General features: G+C 48.9%; 1 protein-coding gene and 1 long non-coding RNA gene across 3 annotated transcripts in view; one reads left to right on the forward strand and one right to left on the reverse strand.

The window, feature by feature from the left end:
* TTLL11 (tubulin tyrosine ligase like 11) overlaps positions 1–15376 on the reverse strand; it is a 28304-nt gene extending 12928 nt beyond the window's left edge. For both annotated transcript variants that reach the window (XM_058159147.1, XM_058159146.1), the window contains exons 1-6: positions 13831–15376; positions 10311–10407; positions 8117–8250; positions 4136–4711; positions 2771–2866; positions 1883–2034 (exon numbers count right to left, since the gene is read on the reverse strand). In XM_058159147.1, coding sequence (XP_058015130.1) covers positions 1883–2034; positions 2771–2866; positions 4136–4711; positions 8117–8250; positions 10311–10407; positions 13831–14190 — 1415 coding nt within the window. In that variant the 5' untranslated portion in view covers positions 14191–15376. The remainder of the gene's footprint in view (positions 1–1882; positions 2035–2770; positions 2867–4135; positions 4712–8116; positions 8251–10310; positions 10408–13830) is intronic.
* Positions 15377–16054: 678 nt separating this feature from the next.
* On the forward strand, positions 16055–20572 carry LOC131186036 (uncharacterized). The gene is made up of 3 exons (XR_009152293.1): positions 16055–16201; positions 17188–17279; positions 18906–20572. It is a non-coding gene; the product is annotated as an uncharacterized LOC131186036 (long non-coding RNA).
* The last annotated feature ends 2195 nt before the right edge of the window (positions 20573–22767 follow it).

Here is a 22767-nt window from a genome sequence, read left to right on the forward strand (position 1 = left end):
TGGGCAGCAGGAGAACCAAAAAAGTTTTAAATCGATTTCTAGACCGTCCAACGAAGGTTTAGGAAAGCAAGAACAAACCTCCTTGCTTTCAAAGGTAAACTGCTCTTGAACATGAAGGTTCTAGCTCACTAACACTAATGGATTTCCACAGTAGGAGGGGTGATGGGAGGTGACCTTCTGAGGGTCTTTCTGGAATTCAGCACTGCAATATTAGTTCCACATTCTGGGTGGAGCAGAATATAATGGAATAACAAAGTTGGAAGGACCCTTGCCCAACTAGGAGACCCTACACCATTCTGGAGATATGGCTGTCCAATCGCTTCTTGAAAACCTCCAGTGATGGAGCACCCACGACATCTGGAGGCAAGTAGTTCCACTGATGAATTGTTCTCGCTGCCAGGGAAGTCCTCCTTAGTTCTAGGTTGCTTCTCTCCTTGATCAGTTTCCACCTGTTGCTTCCTGTCCTGCCCTCAGGGGCTTTGGGAGATGCTTTCCTCCAGCAGTTCCGCAAGCATTTCCACAGCCCAAACACCCGACGTGCAATGAAGATCTGAGTGCAAACCACCGTCAATTCTCCTGCTTGCTCCACCAGAGAGATGGGAGCCCAGTTTGGCTCCCTGTCTTGTAAAATCTGTGGGGTGAGATATATATTTTTCCTTGCTGAAGGTTGATACTGGCCAGTGGTAGGTCATCCGGCTGGGGGAATTCAAGTCCCAGCAAACTCTGCTGAGCCTGCTGGGGCTCGCAGTTCAGCAGCCGGTGAGCCTGAGGACCGCAGGTTACTCCACTTGAAAGATGGGCTTAATTTAGCTGCTTTAATTCTGACAGCAGGACCAGCAGCCTCCTGCCAGCGTTCCCGCCTCGGTTATTGGTGATGGGAAAATAAATCACAGGAGATTCTCCACAGTCCTGAAACGGGCTGTGTTGTGTTGTGTGCCTCTGCTTGCGTGTCTCTCCTCCACCACTGAGTCTCTTCCTATTGGCAGCTGGTTGTAAATATTTAAGTGTGATTGCTTTTGTCTTCAAGGACAGCCAGCTTGCTTCTCAGCAGTTTTCGAAAACACGGGAGGAAAAAAAAACCACCCGAGATCGGTTCCTTTCTGCCTCCTGGGAGATGAATGTCTCGTTGCTTCCCTGCTTTAGGGAATGTCCTAAATTTGGAGAACAAAGGACATGCTGGTGCCAGGATGGCATCTGAAGATTTTTGCCCCCCATGTGAATGACGTTGATGGCGACGTTGTGCACATCGGAAGACTTGTGGCAGGCAGAGGACGGGATAACACAATGCTGCATTCCGATGGTGTCACTTCCTTTTCTTTCTAGGGAAAGCCTGACCTTTTTGCCTTCTTGCCTGGCACCATGCCAGCTAGGGAGCAAGAAAGGTCTCTAGGGTGACATAATGCTGCATTCCGATAATGTCGCCCCCAGAGAGCACGAATAAGGCGAGCTCCTTAGCGCAAGAAGCTGCTGCCTTAATCAAGGACCTCCGAAGCTGGATCAAGGAAAACCACCCAGGTAGCAACCAGGTGTCTTCCAAAAACAGGTGGCTGAATGAAGGGCGACATCATCAGGCCTTTTGCATGGCCTTGGCCCCCAGGTAGCCCAGGTAGCCTGTTCCTGCCTGCCTCCCAGGGGCTGCCTGGTGGTCCGGAACCCCCAGTCCCATCAAGGGCAGCTGAGCCTGTTCCTGCCTGCCAGCACCAACTGACTTGATATGTCAAACTCTAACAAGAGGCTGCGGAATCAGGGGATGATTTTGGGGAGTTTTGATTTACTAAGGGAAAACCCGGACCTCTCAGATTTGGATTTTCCCAGATGTGCCAGTTTACCTATCCTAGTAGATAAGATGCGGAGTCGCATCTGGGAATTGGACGGCACTTACAATGGCTGTTCTGCCGGCTCCTCCTCCTCCTCCTCCTCCTGCTTCTTCTTCTTCTTGTGGGGATCCACCAATCGGAGGGTGTCCCGGATAACGGCCACCTTAACTTCTTCATCGACCGGACTGGGGATGTATTGTGTCACTCCCGGAGAAACCTTGAAAAGGCAGAAGAGAAGCTGATCACAGCAGATATGCTCAAAAGTCAGGTTTTTTTCCCCTTCCAGACGGAGGTGTTTTTATTTAGAACTTTTTTCTAAATGCAAAGGTTAAAAAACCAAAAGGAAAAAATAAAAATAACAGAAACCACAGACATTAAAAGGGAAAATGTGTCTTAAAAAAGAAACAGAAAACAAAACACAATCAAACACGTACACACATAACATCCTCCTTAGTTGAATGCTGATTAATAGAACGCAGCCATGTTAAGAGAGGCTTAATTCCCACGCTTGGCTCTGCCCTCAAAGGAGCCAGGAAGGTTCAAACTTCTCCAGGGTTTTCAACTGAAAGGCGTGGTCAGAAGCAGGGGGGTGTGGGGTGGGCGCTGGTGGGACAGCTGAGGAAGGGGAATATATATGCAATCAATCATAAACAACCAAAATATTAATCCCCCGAGTGTGAGCTACTGTTCTTTGCAAGGGGCATTTGAGGACAGGGGCAGCTAGCAGATGGCAGAGATGCCCTGGAGCAGGGGTCTCCAACCTTGGCAACTTTAAGCCTGGAGGACTTCAACTCCCAAAAGCTGGCTGGGGAATTCTGGGAGTTGAAGTCTGCCAGGCTTAAAGTTGCCAAGGTTGGAGACCCCTGCCCTGGAGCATTTGAGGCCCAGGTGGGAGTCCTGGAGGTTCACTCCCACCTTCCCAGGAAGAGAAAGAGGCCGGACCAGATGCCCACCTCTTGTTCATGTTCGATCTTCATGCTTGGGTTGGCATTGACTTCCAGCAAAATGGGCTTCAGGTTCTTCATCAGCAGGATGTCAAATCCTAAAATCTTTGGAGGGGAGAAAGAGAGAGAGAGAGAGAGAGGCCGATCAAGAACAGAGTGAAACCATTTCCAAACTCCCCTTCAGACTCTAAAGAGCACAACACCCAGAAGGGCCTGTTGTGAGGGTGCAAATACTTGGCGTTTTGCTCAGCTTGGCCCCTAGAAGAAAAGGGGACCTGATTGGAGGGTTCCCCCAAAGTCCTGGGAACTGGGGCCTTCCATGGGCAGCCAAGAATTAGGAGGAGGGGGAGTTTAAGGCAGGGGTCTGCAACCTTAAACACTGAAAGAGTCATTTGGACCCATTTCCCACAGAAAAGAAAACACCAGGAGCCACAAAACCCTTCCTGTGCCTGACTATTTCTTGAGTGGCCACAAAATTGGCCACACTATTGCCTGACATAGTGTAAGCCGCCCTGAGTCTTCGGAGAAGGGCGGGATATAAATGCAAATAAAAAAAATAAAAAAAATAAAAAAACTAGCAAATGTAGTTGAATTAAACTTTCTGTTTTCTTCTGAAACTTTTTTTTTCTTGGATTGATCCATGGTTGGCCTACCAGGGGTTGAAAAGCTCAATAAGTGTCACACATTGGCGGTTGTGATGCATATTTTGAGTGACAGGGAGCCGCAGCAGAGGGGTGAAAGAGCCACATGCGGCTCCAGAGCTGCAGGTTGCTGACCCCTGGTTTAGGGGGAGTCTATTAAACCTCTCCATGGCCCCAGAATTCCCCAATTAAGACTAGTTTTCCTCCTGGTTGCAACTCTTTGCTCTGGAGGCGGAAAACATAAAGGGACAGAACACCCCCCCCCAAAAAAAACCTACAGCATGACTCAGTTTGCACAACAACCCCAGATCCCAAGGCAGTGGCCGAGAGAGCTAAGGGAAGCAGTGACACTCCCACCTGACCCACAACTCAGTGGGGTCCACTCAAACCCCTCTGACTTCTGCAAAAGGCAAAAGACTTGCCCTTTCTGCCAGCTGGGCTGGGGCTTCCCGTGGGGGTGGGGGGTGGGAGGAGGGGTGACTGATAGATGAATATCAGATTATGCCCTCCTGCTCACCCTACTCCCTCCCTCCCATCTTTTAGCTATTGTATTTTTATACTTTGGTAGCATTTTATTGATATACTTTTATTGTTGGTTATCGCAAGACGCCCAGAGTTACCCGAGGGCCTAGAACTCGGGTGAGTTAAGTACATAAATAAAAATATATTTCATATCCTTCACTTTGGACACCCAGGGGGTTTCGCAAGGCCTGTCTTGATGACCCGCACTCACTTGGAAGCAGGAAGGCCCCTGTTTGCCCGCAGGGATATCAGACTGGTAAAAGACCTTCAGCTCGGGCACAATGGCGATCACCGTCTTGATGACCAACGAAATGATATCGGACCAAAGTTTCCGGATGTTGACGCCGCTGCAAGCCAGCTTGCCCAGGATGCTGGAAAACGTCCGTTTGCTGCCGGTGTTGCCGCTGTCCGAGTGGACAAAATTCCCGCTGTGGATGTTGAGGGCGTAGTTGGTCAAGTGCATGTAGACCTGGTGGAGGTTCTTCAGTGCCGGCTCCTGATAGGGCTCCGTGCAGAAGCGGCACAGCCCGTCCTTGGCCACGTGGACCTCCAGAGGGTCCAGCGACTTGAGCAGGACGTATAAACGGATGTCAAACTTCAGCTTGTCGATCAAGAAGGGCTTGGCCATGTACTCCTGGACCACGGCCGGCCTGCTCTGCAGGTTGCCCATCAACCGGATCTCCGCGGGGCCCTTCACCAGGTAGATCCCGTCCCCCTGACAGCCCCCGTCAGGCTTCACAATAAAGGTGGGTTTCCATCTGGGGTTGTTCTCCTTCATCAGGTTGACCTGCCGGGGAAGAAGGAGGAGGAGGAAGACAGCGAAACTTTTGCCCACTTCCCCCCCCTCCGCAAAAAACCTTCTGTTTTAATCAGCTTTTGGGCAAACCCCATTTAATCCCCTCCCTAGACAGCCAAAGACCTCCGTGTCTCATGGCCCAAAGGTGCTTTTTCAAGAGGAAACTGGACTGGCTTTGTTTCCTCTTGAAGACGTTTTGCTTCTCATCCAAGAAGCTTCTTTGGTTCTGAACCGAAGAGCCGAAGAAGCTTCTTAGATGAGAAGCAAAACGACTTCCGAGCAAAAGCTGTGGGAAAAACCATCTTCAGGGCAGCCGAGAATCTCCATAGGCGTCTCCGCCTGATGTGTGCTGCCCCCTGGTGGAAGCATCACAAGGGGAATTGCAGGCGTGGGGAGAGAATCAAAATCTTAGCTTTTAAGAGAAACCCCCCAATCTGATGCCCTCCAGAGACGCTGGCTGCCAATTACCGACCCAGCTTCAGTCAGAGGCCATGGCAGATATGGGCACAATGAAACACGGAAGCTTAAAAAGCTGGATCCTTGGTTATTATTTGCAGCACAACTGAGGCCCTATATGACTCCCTGAGCATTGCCTGTCTCCCGTTTGGGCTAAAAGAACTGGCAGAGAAATGTGGCTTCAATATTTATTTATTTATTATTTATTATTCACATTTTTATACCGCCCTTCTCCGAAGATTCAGGGCAGTGTACAGCAAATAAAACGACAATAATACAAAAAACCATTTAAAATACCATAACAAAATTAAAAATCTAATTAAACTGCTGTATACTTAAAACTATTAGATAAAAATACAAAGATAAAACCCTTGTTAAAAACCCGCTAAAATCCCCAATTATTAAAATCAATCAATCAGGCCAGCCCCGCTTGGTGAAAAAAGAAAGTCTTGAGCTCGTGTTTAAAGGTCCGAAGATCAGGGAGAAAACGGAGTCCCACCGGCAGCTCATTCCACAGAGCCAGGCCCCCCACAGAGAACGCCCTTCCCCTGGGGGCCGCCAGCCGACATTGGTTGGCTGACGGCAACCTAAGGAGGCCCTCCCTGTGAGAGCGCACTGGACGCACCGGACAATGGGAGGGAACTGGCGGCAGCAGGCGGTCCCGTAAATATCCCGGTCCGATGCCCGGTCCGATGCCATGGAGCGCTTTAAAGGTGACTGCGCAGACTGCACTGCACTGGCTACCTGTTGTTTTCCGGGTGCGCTTCAAGGTATTGGTTACCACCTTTAAAGCGCTCCATGGCTTAGGACCGGGCTATCTACGGGACCGTCTACTGCCGGCCTCTATCTCCCATCGTCCGGTACGCTCCCACAGGGAGGGACTCCTCAGGGTGCCGTCAGCCTAACAGTGTCGACTGGCGGCCCCCAGGGGGAGGGCCTTCTCTGTGGGAGCTCCGACCCTGTGGAACGAACTTCCCCTCGGACTTCGACAATTACCTGACCTTAGGACCTTTCGCCGTGAACTTAAAACTTATTTATTTCGTATGGCTGGACTAGACTGATTTTTATTTTTATTGGATGGGTTTTTAAAATTTTGTGATTTTCTGAAGTCGTTTTTAACATTTTGGGCATTTAAATTAGTTTTTAAGGGATGTTTTAATTATTGTGTGTATTTATATTTTATCTGCCTGTTCACCGCCCTGAGTCCTTGGGAGAAGGCGGTATACAAATAAATTATTATTATTATTATTATTATTATTATTATTATTATTATTATTATTATTATTATTATTATTATTATTATTACCATATGGGTGAATAATAATGTTGCAAAGCTCAAGTCCGGCTCTTCAGAAACTCAGAAGGACTTTGGAGCATCTCTTAAAAGCCACATTTTCTCTGCCCTCCCCTGGGGCACCCTCTCGACCAAAACACCGAAAGACCAGGAGAAGAATTTTGGTGAACTGTCCACCAAAAGCAGCTCCCCGAATCTTCTCCTTCTCGGGAATGGCTTCCCCATCCTTTCCCCACCTGCAAAACCAGCCTCACACCTGGTGTTTGTTAACCAGAGCGGGGCCTTTTCCTCTTAAGACAGATGGAGGGGACCATATGTGTGGGGCTGTTTTATCGGCCATCTGCTGCTTGCTGCATCAAAGCCTGCAGAGGGGGGTGGGGATGGGAGGGGGCTCTGCTTACAAGAAGGCGGGATGTGTGTAGGGGGAGGAGTTCAGCTGCCTGGGCCATTTGCCCCACGTCGGATGCCCTGCAGAGCCTGTCCATAGATGGCCAGGTGCCAAAACCTCTCCTTTGGGCAGGAGGTCACATCCAGAGAGCGGAACACACTCAGCTGTGGCTTTGGGATCATTTTAACGGGTGGAGTTTAGACAGAAGAACAAGCTGAAGACATGTGGACTTCAACTCCCAGAATTCCCCATCCAGCTGGCTAAGGAATTCTAGGAGTTGAAGTCCACATCTCTTGAAGTTGAGAAACCACTGGCCCGGACTCTTGAATGATATTCTTAAAGGACCGCATCCATTCTTCTGAATCTAGAGATGATCTCCTTCTTGGGCAGCAGCTGTAAAGATGGCCCAGAATTCTAGAACGGAGCCCAACAGCTGTATGTTTGCCCTGATCCAGGTGTTGTGAAATGTAAAATTTGTTACTACTGGTTCTGTGGGTGTGGCTTGGTGGGAGGATGTAATGTGACTGGATGGGTGTGGCCAACTTCTTTTTTTTTTTACTTTTAAAAGCATTTTTTCTAAAACCTCTTTGGCCGAAGAGATTGTAAAAAATGCTTTTAAAAGCCTCTGACGATCAGGCAACTCAGCTGGGATCATCAGAGGAGCCTTTTAAAAGAATTTTTACTACAACCTCTTCAGTTGAAGAGGTTTTAAAAGCCCCTGATGATCCCAGCTGAGCCGCGCAATCATCAAAGGCTTTTTTTTTTACTTTTAAAAGCATTTTTTCTAAAACCTCTTTGGCCGAAGAGATTGTAAAAAATGCTTTTAAAAGCCTCTGACGATCAGGCAACTCAGCTGAGATCATCAGAGGAGCCTTTTAAAAGAATTTTTACTACAACCTCTTCAGCTGAAGAGGTTTTAAAAGCCCCTGATGATCCCAGCTGAGCCGCGCAATCATCAAAGGCTTTTTTTTTTACTTTTAAAAGCATTTTTTCGGCAGAAGGAAAAATGCTTTTAAAAGTTTTTTTTAAAAAAGGGTTTAATCCCCTTTCAGGTGCATCTCTCCACTCGCAAAACTTCCTCCAGGAAACGCAACAGCCCAGCAGGGTTTCTATGACTTGTGAGGGTCATACAACAGCCCAGAGGAAGAGAGCAGGCTGGATAGGCTCTCAGTGCCCTGGCATTAAACCCTATTGTTGAAAAATGCTCCCCCCCATCCCGGCCAGGCCTTTGCACCCAGGTCAAAAAGCCCCCACCTACCTCAGTGAGAAAGATGGCAAACTCCTCCGGGAGGATCCAGGAGCGGGGGTAGAAGTTATACTCTTCGGGGAAAAGCTCCTGCATTGTCCTCATGGCACGACTCAAGTTGACCTTCCGTGCCATTTCAGTCATGCCTGGTGGGGAGAGGAGGCCGTGTGGGCAAGGGCAGAGGCACCACTGAGGTGCCTCAGCCCAGAATGCCCAGCCAAGTGCCAGAGAAGACGGGCCGGAAAGCCAAGATGCTCGCCTCCAAGGGGCCGTTCCCAGCCTTGAGATTCCATCTCTGCCTTAACAGATGGACTGTGGCTTCTATGCAGTGGTGAAATCCCAATTTTTTTACTACTGGTTCTGTGGGCGTGGCTTGGTGGGCGTGGTGTGGCTTGGTGGGTGTGCCTTGGGCGTGGCAGGGGAAGGATGCTGCAAAATCTCCATTCCCTTCCCACTCCTGGGAGAAGGATATTGCAAAATCCCCATTCCCTTCCCACTCCTGGGAGAAGGATATTGCAAAATCCCCATTTCCACCCCTCTCTGGGGCCGGCCAAAGGTAGTATTTGCCAATTCTCCAAACTACTCAAAATTTCTGCTACCGGTTCTCCAGAACCTGTCAGAACCTGCTGGAATTCATCCCTACTTCTATATCCTTTTATTACTCTTCCTTGCTGCCCAACCTATTCATTCTATTTTACTATTTTATCGAATGTTTGCCTGTTTAAGTAACCTTATCAACTGCCCAAAGGATCCATTAAGCTGATCAACTTAATGATGACACATTAAACATATTGAATGTTAAAAGTTCTATGTCGGGGAGCTGCAACCCCTGCCGTCCTATTGGGTAGGAGGGCGATTTCATTTCTCTGAAGTGAAAATCCCAAACCTACTTAACAGGGATTAAACTTTCGTAGCAGAATGAGCTTCTAAATTTGCAAGTTTGTGCCACCAGGGTGGAAATGTGCAGAGCCCAATTTATCATTTATTGATCAGTGTGATATTAAAAGATTCCCCTGCTTTTCCAAAGTACCCAAGAACGGGACTTGGTTCCTGCTGAAGATTTTCTTCGGACCAAGTGGCTCAGGCTTTGCAGCCGGGAGAGGAAACAGCCCCAGAATTTAATTACACTTGGAAGGAGCAGCTTTTTTGCCAATTTGATCCCAGGGAAGGCCTTTTTATAGATCCTGGTATAGCACAATAAAGCAGAGGCAGGAACAGTGATGAGCCAGTAACGTGGCCCTTCCTTAGCTGGATTCAGGAAGAGATTAATGGTAAATCAGGGAGCTTTAAGAAGTTTAATAGCCCCAATTTCAAGGAAAGGTTGTGTTAAATTCCTCGGTGCTTAAAAGAAAATAGCCCATCGGAGAAATCTCTCTTGGCAGAATAAAAAGACAGGATGGCTTTGACTGGTCCACTGAGGGATGCCTCGGTTTTTCAGCAAAATCAAGTAGCAGCAAATATTTATTAGCTGCACAGAGTCCCTGATTTATTTGGGCACGGCTTTCACCCAGAAATCAACTCCATAACCATAGTATTTCAGTCTGTTCCATTAAAATATGCTTCCGCCACAAAAACCAAGAACCAAAAGACTTTGGAGAAGGAACACAATTCAATGATGGGCATTTAAAACACCGAGAGGTGCTCTTGATGCCCTCTGAGCTGGGTTGTTTTCTTGCAAACGTTTCACTACCCAACTAGGTTACATCATCAATGCTAGAAGGGAGTGGGGTTTGCTCTCTGTCCTAGCACTTGCCCACTCCCTTCCTGCACTGATGATGTTACTTAGTTGGGTCATAAGACGTCTGCAAAACAGCAACCAAGCTCAGGGAGCATCAAGGACCTCACAGTTCAACCCTGAGCTATAGATATTTTCCTGTATTGTTATTTAAAACATTATAAGAAATACTTTCTCCCCTCTTGAAAATGATCAGCGGGAAGTTCATCACAGACCTAAGTCAAGGGTTATGAGAGAAGGGCCGGCAATCGGCTCTTAGACTATATTTGACTAGACTAAATATTACATTCTTTTAGACTAAACATTCCTATTTTTGATGAAGGCGCTAAGGAAGGAAGGCCAACAGACATGGGAGCTCTGCAGGCATCCGACTTTTCAGAGGATCCCGGCAAGAGCCAAGGGTGAGGTGGGCATTTTGGCATCGTTTTTGCAAAGACAACCAACCCCAGTTCTCATCACAGGTCAAGTTACCTGGAAATTTGTTGACTTGTCCCGAATAAATGACATTGTCGTGAAAGGAGACAGCGTGCCAATAGATGTCGCAGGGCAAACGGCGACCAAACGGAAACTGCAGGAGACAAAAAGAGATCACTTAGCCGGGAGTTCCCTGGGAATACAGGCATATTCCTTGGGCAAAGATGGTCTACAGAAGAGGGAGATATTTTGCATTGTTCCTCTCTTTTCTTCCTTTTTCTAAAAGAAAGAAAAGCATCAAAAACCTCAGCTTTATCAACAGCCAGCTCGGGAGAGAGAGCAAACAATTAATTAGCACGCTAATTGGGCACCTGCTTTCATTCTCCCCTGCTTAATGGGGAACGGTGGCACCCACAACTGACAACAACAGCCACAGAGAAGGGGGATCTGTGACTCACTGCCTGATGCCTTGAGTGGGTGGGTGGGTGGGTGGGTGGAGGGGAGCGAGGTGGGCAGGGGAGACCTGCGAAAAATCTGTTTGGAGGGAAACAAGCCAGCAACAGCGCAGCTCTGCTCCCACTCCTCCTCTTCCTCTGCCCCCTGGGCAAATGGAATGCAATTGGGTGCGTGTGTGTCTCGTGCCCCCAACGTGCTATGCCTTCCAGGCGTGTTAAGCCCCCACCTTCCATCCTTCCCCACGGGCATGGGAGCCAGTAGTTCAACACACCTGGAGGACACCGGATTGGGAGAGGCTACAAGGGGAAAAAACCCTGGCACGGAGAGGGGGGGAAGGGGGCCTGGAAAACAGATAAGTGGGGTGAAGGGCCCTCTATCTGCAGGGATGCAGCTCCTCAGGACCTCAGCCAATCTGCCTCTCCCAGACTGAGACAGTGAGCAAGATGCTAACAGAACCCCTATGTTGTGGTCCGCCAGCATTCTGCGGAGCTGGCAACGGAGTCGGACAGCGATGAGGCTCAGGAAGAGCGTGGGCCAGTCCTGGAGGCTGGGAAAGGCCCGGATAAGGGCTCTGCGTCAGAGGCTGAGGTGGGGCCAGGGCCATTGGGGAGTGAGGTGCGGACTCCAGAGCCTCCAGAGGCTGACAGTAGTGAGGCAGAGGAGCAGGAGGAGCCTGTTCCTAATGCACGCATGAGAAGAGCTGCCAGAAGGCAAGAGCAGCTCAAGCAAAGAGGATGACTCTGGAGTAGGGCCAAGAGATGATTGGCCCCTCCCATAAGGCTTAAAAGACCAGCAACGGTGTTTGGGCTCTTTGCTGGAAAACAACGTTGATATCTTTGTCTTGCTGCATTTGTTTCTTATCAGCATCTTCTGAACTTTTGCCAAGAAAGGCCTTTGGCAGTTTGCCTAATTAAACCAAGGTTGGTGATAAGACTGAGGAATTGTGTTGGGAAGAATTTGCTTTGATTTAGTTTGGACTACGCTGAGAATGAGTTAATTCTCTTTGATTTGTGAGTTGTGTACACAGAGATTGTTTTCTTTCTTCCTTCCATGGGAAAAATACCCCAGACAGAAAGGGAGAGTTGGAGGTTCAAGACACAGAAAGGAAAAACAGCATCCATATAACCCCACAGCAGTAAATACGCATCGATGAAGTGTTGATGTAACATGAGGACTAGATGCTTGAGTTTACAAAGAAAAAAAGAAGCCGAAAGCCTCACCCTTTCCAGGCATGCTTAACGTCAGAGGAGTGTGTGATGCAGAAAATTGCCACAGTGCAATGTACAAATGAATGGCCATCATTTCTCAAAGTAACCCACAGGGCCAAGGGGTATTTTGTGCAAGCGATGCGATACTCACAGATTGCCTTTCGCAAGGCACGAGCCCCCTCTCCTGGCCACAGAGCCCAGGATCTGAGAGTTAAGGCTGGGGGGGCGGTTGTCTCTGAGCTAATTATGCTAATTCCTTGATAACACCCTGCACAGCCCAGTGGAGAAGGAAGGTGTCACCTTGTTGCAAAAAAGGATTTGGATTTGTTGGGGGGGGGGCCTCTCAGAAGTGCCATCCCTGGGATTAGCACAGATACAGCCTTGGCTTCTGCTCACACCTTTGCAAGGGATTTTTGGAAGCCAATCACTCACACATCATGTTAGCACAAAATCCTGTCTTAGCCAGATTTATTTCTGCTTCACTCTCCAATGTCTTCTACAGAGGAATGATGGAGTCTGTCATTTGCACCTCTATAACTGTCTGGTTTGGTTCTGCAACCCAACAAGACAGACACAGACTTCAGAGGATCATTAGAACTGCAGAAAAAACCATGGCTACCAATCTGCCTTCCATGGAGGACCTGTATACTGCACGAGTCAAAAAGAGGGCCGTGAAAATATTTATAGACCCCTCACATCCTGGACATAAACTGTTTCAACTCCTTCCCTCAAAAAGACACTATAGAGCACTGCACACCAGAACAACTAGACACAAGGACAGTTTTTTCCCGAAGGCCACCACTCTGCTAAACAAATAATTCCCTCAACACTGTCAAACTATTCACTAAGTCTGTACTACTATTAATCTTCTCATCGTTCCCATCACCAATCTCTTTCCACTTATGACTGTATGACTGTAACTTTGTTGCTTGTATCCTTACTATTTATATTGATATTGTTTCCTGATTGCTTAATTGTAGCCTATGACTATCATTAAGTGTTGTTGCTAGCAAGGGCCAAAATTCTTCATTGCCAAACACTGATATTACAGCCCAGTTTCCTGATTCTGCCCCGAACCTTGATTTCCCCCCCCCTTCCCCCTTCCTAAAGAGCTTAGGAAAATTGGGAAACCAGCCTAGGAGCGCTCAAACTCAAAGCTTCCGTTTTTTTCTTTTTCTTGTGGCTCCATTGAGGTATTCTGAGAAAAGCTGTGTGGCTGCCTGGGTCCCTGGAAGTCGTCATTTAAGGAAAGACGGAAAAGACAGGATTGGGGATCTGGGCAGCCCAGGGCCAGCTTCTGGGGCTCAAAAAGTAGCCCTCAAGAGAAACCATCCTCCAAGCAGCAAGCCCACCCAAAAGAGTCCTCTGACTGGGAGAGACCAAGGCCTGCTGGGATTCCAGCCTTGCACTGCTCTAATGGTTGGGTTCTTGGTCTGGGCACAAACCTGGGCACAGGCCACCCAGCAAAAGAAGCCCAGGAAGCCCCCCTTCCCCCTCCCAGCAGCCCTGTGCCTAGCCTTGCCTGCAGCCCTGGTTGTCAACACCACAAAGGCTCTTCTGGCTCCACTCAGTGATGTCACAAACAGCTCTGGGGATACTGGGAAGGAAAAGGAGGGATGGGAGCTGCAGGAATGGCGGGGGAGGGTCCCTGAAGACTTCAGAGGAGAGGAGGGTGAGCCTTCCCAAGTCAGCCCCTCCAGAGGCTTGGGACTCCCACTCCCGTCACATCCAAACCAGCCCAGCCCAGGGCGCGGGAGTCCTTCAGAACCGCTCCGACTAGCCTCTTCTTATTGGATCTGAGCACAGCCCACCCCCCTCTCCTCAACGTCGGGGCTCCGGTGGGCTTCCCTGCCCCGCATCGAGCTCCCCAAGCAGCCCGCGCGCCTTGCGCTCCACCTCTGCTCCGCGCCTACCTCCTTCCAGCGCAGTTCGCGCAGGCTGAGCTTGAGCGCCTCGAGCGAGGTGCGCGCCTTGGAGCTGTCCACCGTGACCGAGCGCGCGCTGCGGCGAGGGCGAGGGCGCGGGCGCGGGCGGGACCGGGGCGGGATTGCGGGCGCGACCCCGCCGGCAGGCTCCTTGCCCTCGCGCGGCGGCTCCTGCGCGCTGCCCCCGCCGCCTCCTCGCAGCCCGGCCTGGCCCCGCGGCGCGGCGCTCGGCCCTCTCCGTGGCGAGGAGGAGACGACCCCCGCCGTCCCGGGCCGGCCCGCCTTCTCTTCGGCTCCGGCTTGGGCAGCGGGCGGCGGCGGCGGCGGCGGCGGGGGCGGCGGCTCCATCCCACCGGCGGCGGCTCCTCCTGCTCCGGCTTCTCCTCCGGCCGTTGCGCCCCCGCCGCCACCGGGCGCCGGCAGGGACTGAGCATGCTCCCCGGAGCTGCCCCGCGCCCCGGCCGGCGTCGCCCTTGGTTGCCCGGACGAGGCAGACGCGCAGCTCCGCGCGCCGCCCGCTCGTCCCTCTTTGGGCTCGGAGCCCAGGCAGCCGCGCCGCGGGGAGGTTGAGGCAGGAAGCCCGGGGGGAGCCCGGAGTCCCTCGGCCGCTTTGCCCAGTTGCGGCTCCCGAAAAGACCTCGCCCCGATGCCTGCAGCCCTGCAAAACGGCCCGTGGCCCCGCTCTTGGCCGTGGAGATGGCGAGGGGCAGAGCGAGCCCAGTGGGGAGGTGCTGGCGTTGTCCCTCGCTGCCCTTGGCACAACTGACGTGGCGGGATATAAATTCAAATTAAAAAAAAGAAAGAATGTTTGTGTTGCTGCAGAGAGTCTCCCCCTTTGGGGTCTTTCTGTGTGGGTCAGAGGGGAGGAGAAATTCTGACTTGGGGTCTGCTATCAGTTTTGGAAGGCAATTTTCTTTTTGCTTTTTAACTGCCACATATTTTAGCTGGGGAAGTTGGGGGGGGGTTGTTGTTAGAGCGGTAGAAAGTTAGTCATAACAATATTCCGTATTCAAGGACATCCTGCGTCTGATGTAGAAGATTGTGTCCAAGATGAGTGTGAAGAGTTGATCGGACAATGGGATGAACTTGTGGGTGTGGGGCAGGGCTGTGAATTGTCAACTGGGTGTGGAAAACCTGGAAGCTTTCAGTTTCGGGTTTTCCCAGCTGTGCCAACATGACATCTCTAATAAATTGGAACTTTGAGGAACCTCAAGCCTCAGAGCTTTATTTCGTTCGGGGTGTTCCTTGGAACACTTCAGCCTCCCGGTGTGGGGCTTTGGGCAAAGGCTGGAGGGAAGTGCCACTGGTGGCCAAGAGCAGGAGGACCTTGTTCCAGTGGGACTGCATCATGGCCTGGAACTGGCTGACCATCTCAGCCACTGAGCCTCCAGGCGCCTGTACCTGGCTTTGCACTTCTGCAGGTCTTCGCTCTGCATGGAAAGCCTATGCTCCTAGTCCTCAGTGAGGTGCTTCTGCTGAGCCTCCTCAGTCAGATCCAATTTGAATTGAGCTGTTTTGCCAACTCTTTCTCTTAGCTCCAACTCCTGCTTCCTGTTGGGGCCCTAAGGAGCCTGGGTGGGGAGGGGAGGGGTGAATAGAGGCTAACAAGGCACTCCTCGATGTGAGTGACATTGAGTTGGCCACGCCCACCCAGCCGGTCATTAGGCAGATTATATTAGTGGTCCATGGGATTTAAAACGATGAATTTAGTGGTCCCTGAGGTCTGAAAGGTTGGTGACCCCTGTTCTAGAAAGTCCAAGTCACCCACAAGGATTCTAAGGGGCAACTTCTTCCAAATAAGGTCGTCCATGTTTGCTTCTCGCAGCTATCCTCTCCCCTTCTCTTCAGCCTCCAAGCCCACATCTTGGGAAGGGGCCAGCTTGCAACGTGCTTGGCAAGGCGTCAACTGCACCGAGCCCCTCTCACATCTGGGCCTTGGAGCCGTCACACTCACCCAGCCACCTCTGCAGACAATGGAGGGGGGACGGGGGGGAATGGACCTTCTCAAGCTTCCACTTGCACACATAGGAGAGTGAAGGAGAGAAACTCAATTCGCCAATAAAGATATTCCCGACATCCCTGTGAATTATCCCTTTTCAGGCCTGGAAAAGGCTCCAGCCAAGAACAGGAACGGGGAAGACCTGTAGATGGTGCTGCAGCAAAGTGACTTCCAAAAGGCGGGGCCTTCCCCAGCTCTCTCATTCCCTCCCCCGCCCTGGAGTAAGTAACAAGGAGGGTAAAACCGGAACCCGGAACGGCCTCCATGGCCCGGAAGAAACAGGGCATTGAATCAGGTTTGAGGGAGGGTAAAAAGAGAAACTGGCCTTTCCTCTAAGCTGTGTTCACCCAGCTTTTCCAGGTCAGTTCAAGAGTCCACCGTGGTGTTTGCATAACCAGCTTGATTAGTGGTAAGGGTGCAAATTCCATACCTGGGTTAATTCCGTAACCAGGTTAATTGTGCCATGCAAAGGCCGCCCCTGATAGTTTTGGATGCTAAGTGTCGGTATTGTATCGAGATACCTGCTATTTTATGCTTCGTGGGTTTTTTGTGGGTGGTTGTTTTTTTGGTGCTATCGAAGTAATAGGGGTTTTTTTAGTTTGTTTTTGAAGAGTTGAGTAACATCTTCCAACAAAGACACTGTGTCTCCTGCAGGCCTCCAGAGGACCTCACCTGGGCAGGCATGCCGAGAGGAGAAAACCTCCATGGCTGGACCCCTGAATCTGAGAATAGAATAGAATAGAATAGAATAGAATAGAATAGAATAGAATAGAATAGAATAGAATAGAATAGAATAGAATAGAATAGAATATACGTTCATTAAGAATCATAAGGTACAACACTTAATGATAGTCATAGGGTACAAATAAGCAATCAGGAAACAACCAATCTCAATATAAATCATAAGGATACCAGCAACAAAGTTACAATCATACAGTCGTAAGTGGGAGGAGATGGGTTGTGGGTACTCCATCAGTGGAGGCTTTTAAGACTGGACAGCCATTTGTCTGAAATGGTGTAGGGCCTCCTGCTTGGGCAGGGGGTTGGACTAGAAGACCTCATGGGTCCCTTCCAATTCTATTATTCTGTAAACTCGGGTTCTTGTTCCCTTTCTTTTACTGTTCAGTTGATGGTGCTATTTGTCTGGAATGGAATAGAATCTCCTACTTGAGCAGAGGGTTGGACTAGAAGGCTATTACGATGGATTGATCACATTAATCGTAACAATGGGGATATTTTTACCTTCAAGATGCCATTCTTTAGCGCTCTTGTTGCTAGCAAATCACGAAGACCTTGGTTTCTTTTCTCCCCCCTCCCTTTTTTTTTTTAAAAAAAAAATTCTGCAGGCAATGTTTGCAACTTCCAGACCGGTTCCAGGTTTCACGCAATATTGTGGCACAAACATCTGGATGATGCCTGCAGAAGCAACAGGCCTCAGGTAGCCCATCTTCTACTTGATTTTAGTTTGTAAGCGAAAGAGTGGAGATGTTTTGCTAAACTGGGTTAAAGTTTAGCAAACTTTCTGAGAATTTTTTTTTTAATCCAGGTTCATTTGTTCCCATTTTCCAAAGCCGTCGTGTAGGTCAATCTCTAACCCAAAAGCAGAGAGAAAAATGAGAACCCAAAACATTGTGTTGTCTCTTGGATGTAGGTGAAGTCTAGAAGATACATAAATTAAATTTTGGATTCTTTACCCTGCTCAATCCAGAAACAACATCGTATTGGATTGGAGTCGTACCTGCTTAACTCAAGCACTGATGCTGAGTAGGACAAACATTTGTAATTGGTTCATCTCATGCATCAATCCTCATAGGTAACTTGAGGTGGACCAATCACAAATGATGGTCCTGGTCTTCATCTGTGGTTGCACTGGCAGGGCAGTTGAGTAGATAAGGCTGGATGCATAGTGCTAAGAAGCTCCAAACTTTTGTAATCCAAATTTTTGTAATCCAAAAGATTGTAATCCAAAGGTTTACAAACAAATTTTGGGGTTAAGCTGATTCTCTTTTTTAATTCTACTCTTTTTTAATGTAAAGGGTGGTCAAAGCTGTAATAAAAAAATTTGATTTGACTTGCCTTGCTTTGGCATGACTTGACTTCTAATTGACTCGACATTTTACTTGACTTTTACTTGACTTCTTGACTTTTACTTGACTTGACATAACTTGACTTTTCCTTGAATTCTTCTTGACTTGACTTTTATTTGATTTATACTTGACTTCTTAACTTTTACTTGATTTCTACTTGAGTTTTACTTGACTTATACTTGACTTCTTGACTTGACTTCTAGTATACTCAACTTGACTTTGACGTGACTTGATTTTTATTTAACTTCTTGATTTTACTTTGACTTGACTTATACTTTTACTTGACGACTTATACTTGACTTCTTGACTTAACCTGACCTACTTGACTTAACGTATACTTGACTTCTTAACTTTTACTTGACTTTTATTTGACTTAACTTATACTTGACTTGATTTTGTCTTGACTTTGACTTCACTTTGACTTCACTTTGATTTGACTTCTTGACTTGACTTCTAGTTTACTCAACTTGACTTGATTTTTATTTGACTTTTTCTTGATTTGACTTTGACTTGGGTTGACTTGACCTTGACTTCTTGACTTGACTTATAGTTGACTCAACTTGACTTTTACTTGGGTTGACTTCACTTTTACTTGACGACTTGACTTGACTCCATGACTTATACTTGACTTCTTGATGACTTGACTTATACTTAACTTCTTCTTGACTTGACTTCTTCTTTACTTTGACTTGAGTTCTTGATTATACTTGACTTTTACTTGGCTTGACTTGACTAACTTAATGACTTGAATTTTACTTGACTTGATGACTTATACTTGACTTCTTTACATGACTTTTACTTGGGTTGACGTGACTTTACTTGGGTTGACTTGACTTTTACTTGACTTCTACTTGACTTCTGTTTGACTTGTCTTGATTTTTACTTAACTTGAAGAGGTTTCTTGTGAGGATCTTCCATCCATGGACCATTTATCCAGAACTTTTCATTAACGACAATATTTTTCTTTGATGTTCCAGGTACCTGCAAACCTTATGTCATTTGAGTAACCTGCTCCAGTGTGCGGTATAACGTCCAGTGCCAAACTGTAAGATGGGAAGATGGGTTTCCATTGAAGCAAGGAGGAAAGATTTCAGAGCAAACCAGCTGTCTCTCCCAGAGCAACTTCAGCACTTTTCTACATAACTTGAAAGTAATTATGATACAGCTTCTAGAAACAGAAATGTGAATGTTATCCTTGGGACAGGATCTAACTCACTGCACTGATAAAGAGAGGATTTGGACTGTTTGGAGATGCAGCCTGACCCATCAAAGGATCCTTGGGTCCTTAACACTAGCCATGGAAGTCCCGACGGCTGTGGATTTTTGTCCTGCCACAAATTTACCTGTCACATCTCTGCAGATGTTTTTTTTTAACTGCTCTTTTTACGGTCAAGCTGCTTTATGTGACTCAAGAACTTTTGCCCATGTTGGGTTTACACTTATTTCTAATGCACAAAACAACAAACATTTGACAGTGTTAACTTGCTGCAGAGGGTCAACTTGAATAGAACGTTGTGAAACAACATTTTTATAACTTTAAGTGCATTGAGCTGCTTCGCCCTGTGGCTGCCTCAGATTTTTGTATCAAACTTAGGGAACACGACTGACATCCCGAACCGAAGCTATTTGGGAAATGTGTATTTTGGCACAAGATAAAAAAAATATCACCTGTAATTTTTCTGTTTGTAACTCATAATTAATTGTGCTGTATTTTGCGGTGGTTGTTTTGCTTTGTTGTTTTTTAAGTTAACTGGAGGTACCGCTAGCAACGAAGGGACTAATTGCTGCTGAAATACGGTCAGTTTTAAGGCTTCTTCTGGGTAACTTCATCCCAAAGGAAAGATTTGCCTTAAATTGTTTGGCTTGAGAGGCTGAGCAAGGTGGGGGAGAGCTGTTCATCCAAAATGTCCCGCTGGGCGAGCTTCTCCTACATCCCCCAGGTTGGTTCTAGAACTGGGCGCACGTGTGGATATGTCTGTGCTCCAAGGGAGGTTATTTATTTATTTATTTTGCCTTGGACATCTTCACCTACCCTGTCCAGCCCCGGACAAGTCGCCCTGTGGGACTGACCGCCGTTTTAGCCATTTTGGGGAATATGGTCCCCGTCCATTGATTTCCACGATGACAATTCGTGTAGCAACATTCATTCTTCTTAATTTATTAGCTCCTGTAAACCTAGTGCCAAAATGCATGGTGGACTGGTTTTTCTGGGTTTTTTTCTTTTTTTCTCCCCGCCCCCCCAACTAGCACTCGATGGAGGCCAAAACCATAAATGTCCAGTTTTCAGACGTTTTGGCCTTTGTGGTATCAGCCCATTTCTAGATTTTGGTTTCATTCCTTGGTGAGACATTTGCACTATTTTATTTTATTTTTCCTCCCTCACGTCCCTTTTAGCCATATTTCCTGCATGGCATTTTATTGTAAAGGCCTTTTCTCTCCCAACCTTGTGAATTGTCTCCTTCCAGATAAACTATGGACGTTTTCACCCTCCTGTGGAAGTCTTTTTAAGTTTTGTTTTGTTTTTTTCTTCTGGCAAAAGTATTTTGTTACCTCAGTCTTCTATTGGGTTGCTGTATTTTTTCAGCTTCTTACATTGGTAATAACTGTCTCAGTAAATAAAGCAAAAACTTTAATGTAAAAAAAATGGCTCATTTTTTCTTCTTCTTTGTTCTGATCGATGATAAAGCTATACAGTTCAACCTGCCCTCCTGCACCTTCCCAGGGGCTGCCTGGTGGTCCAGAACCCCCAGTCCAATTTCTATACCCTTCTGGCACGGGGCCAAGTCCCATCAAGGGCAGCTGTGTCACAGGGAGACCTCATTGTACCTTCCCCATGGCCTTGCCTTGGCCCCCAGTTAAAGCAGGTAGCCTGCCTCCTGCCTGCCTTCCCAGACTCCCAGGGGCTTCCCGGTGGTCCAGAACCCCCAGTCCAATTTCTATACCCCTTCTGGCACAGGGCCAGGTCCCATCAAGGGCAGCTGTGTCACAGGGAGACATTGTCATGTCTTCCCCATGGCCTTGCCTTGGCCCCCAGTTAAACCAGGTAGCCTGCCTCCTGCCTGCCTTCCCAGACTCCCAGGGGCTTCCTGGTGGTCCAGAACCCCCAGTCCAATTTCTATACCCCTTCTGGCACAGGGCCAAGTCCCATCAAGGGCAGCTGTGTCACAGGGAGACCTCATTGTGCCTTCCCCATGGCCTTGCCTTGGCCCCCAGTTAAACCAGGTAGCCTGCCTCCTGCCTGCCTTCCCAGACTCCCAGGGGCTGCCTGGTGGTCCAGAACCCCCAGTCCAATTTCTATACCCCTTCTGGCACAGGGCCAGGTCCCATCAAGGGCAGCTGTGTCACAGGGAGACCTCATTGTGCCTTCCCCATGGCCTTGCCTTGGCCCCGTTAAACCAGGTAGCCTGCCTCCTGCCTGCCTTCCCAGACTCCCAGGGGCTTCCTGGTGGTCCAGAACCCCCAGTCCAATTTCTATACCCCTTCTGGCATGGGGCCAGGTCCCATCAAGGGCAGCTGTGTCACAGGGAGACCTCATTGTGCCTTCCCCATGGCCTTGCCTTGGCCCCCAGTTAAACCAGGTAGCCTGCCTCCTGCCTGCCTTCCCAGACTCCCAGGGGCTTCCTGGTGGTCCAGAACCCCCAGTCCAATTTCTATACCCCTTCTGGCACAGGGCCAGGTCCCATCAAGGGCAGCTGTGTCACAGGGAGACCTCATTGTGCCTTCCCCATGGCCTTGCCTTGGCCCCCTTAAACCAGGTAGCCTGCCTCCTGCCTGCCTTCCCAGACTCCCAGGGGCTTCCTGGTGGTCCAGAACCCCCAGTCCAATTTCTATACCCCTTCTGGCATGGGGCCAGGTCCCATCAAGGGCAGCTGTGTCACAGGGAGACCTCATTGTGCCTTCCCCATGGCCTTGCCTTGGCCCCCAGTTAAACCAGGTAGCCTGCCTCCTGCCTGCCTTCCCAGACTCCCAGGGGCTTCCTGGTGGTCCAGAACCCCCAGTCCAATTTCTATACCCCTTCTGGCACAGGGCCAGGTCCCATCAAGGGCAGCTGTGTCACAGGGAGACCTCATTGTGCCTTCCCCATGGCCTTGCCTTGGCCCCGCTAAACCAGGTAGCCTGCCTCCTGCCTGCCTTCCCAGACTCCCAGGGGCTTCCTGGTGGTCCAGAACCCCCAGTCCAATTTCTATACCCCTTCTGGCACGGGGCCAAGTCCCATCAAGGGCAGCTGCATGTGCCTGTTTGCCTTGGCCCATTGCCTTGCCTTGGCCACCAGGTAGTCTACCTCCTGCCTGCCTTCCCAGGGGCTGCCTGGTGGTTCTGGACCATGTGTCAGCATCCCAAGTAATGCACTCATTGAAAGCAGAACTCCAAGACAGATAGATTCATCGATTGATATGTTTATTGGATACATCATACTGGCATGAAACTGATGAAAACCAACTTTGAGACTTCCTGCGCTTTTCAGCTAATAAAAAGTGATTGTCTCGTTTCCTTGGTTACTCCACTCCACCTTTTTACTCCACTTTTGACTACAAAACCCCAGTTATGTATTTCCCCCCACTTCCCTAGCCTTTCTTCTGCCTTGTGGCAACCCTGAAGCATCAAAGATGGCCTCAGCCAGGTTCGCTTCAGGGTTGACACCAAGCAAGCCCGGTGTAGCCTGCCCCCTGCCTGGCTTCCCTGCCTCCTACCCAGGGGATGTCTGCTGGTCCAGGACCCCCACTGTTGGATACGTCCTACCATACCTGAAGCTCGTGCTTCTAACCCCCACAAGTCTTCCTGATCAGCTCTGCTTCCACGGGAGGCCCTCAATTCCCAGGTGGTTCTACAAAAGTTCAA

This window comes from Ahaetulla prasina, chromosome 16 (assembly GCF_028640845.1).
Source record: "Ahaetulla prasina isolate Xishuangbanna chromosome 16, ASM2864084v1, whole genome shotgun sequence".
Lineage (NCBI taxonomy): Eukaryota > Metazoa > Chordata > Lepidosauria > Squamata > Colubridae > Ahaetulla > Ahaetulla prasina.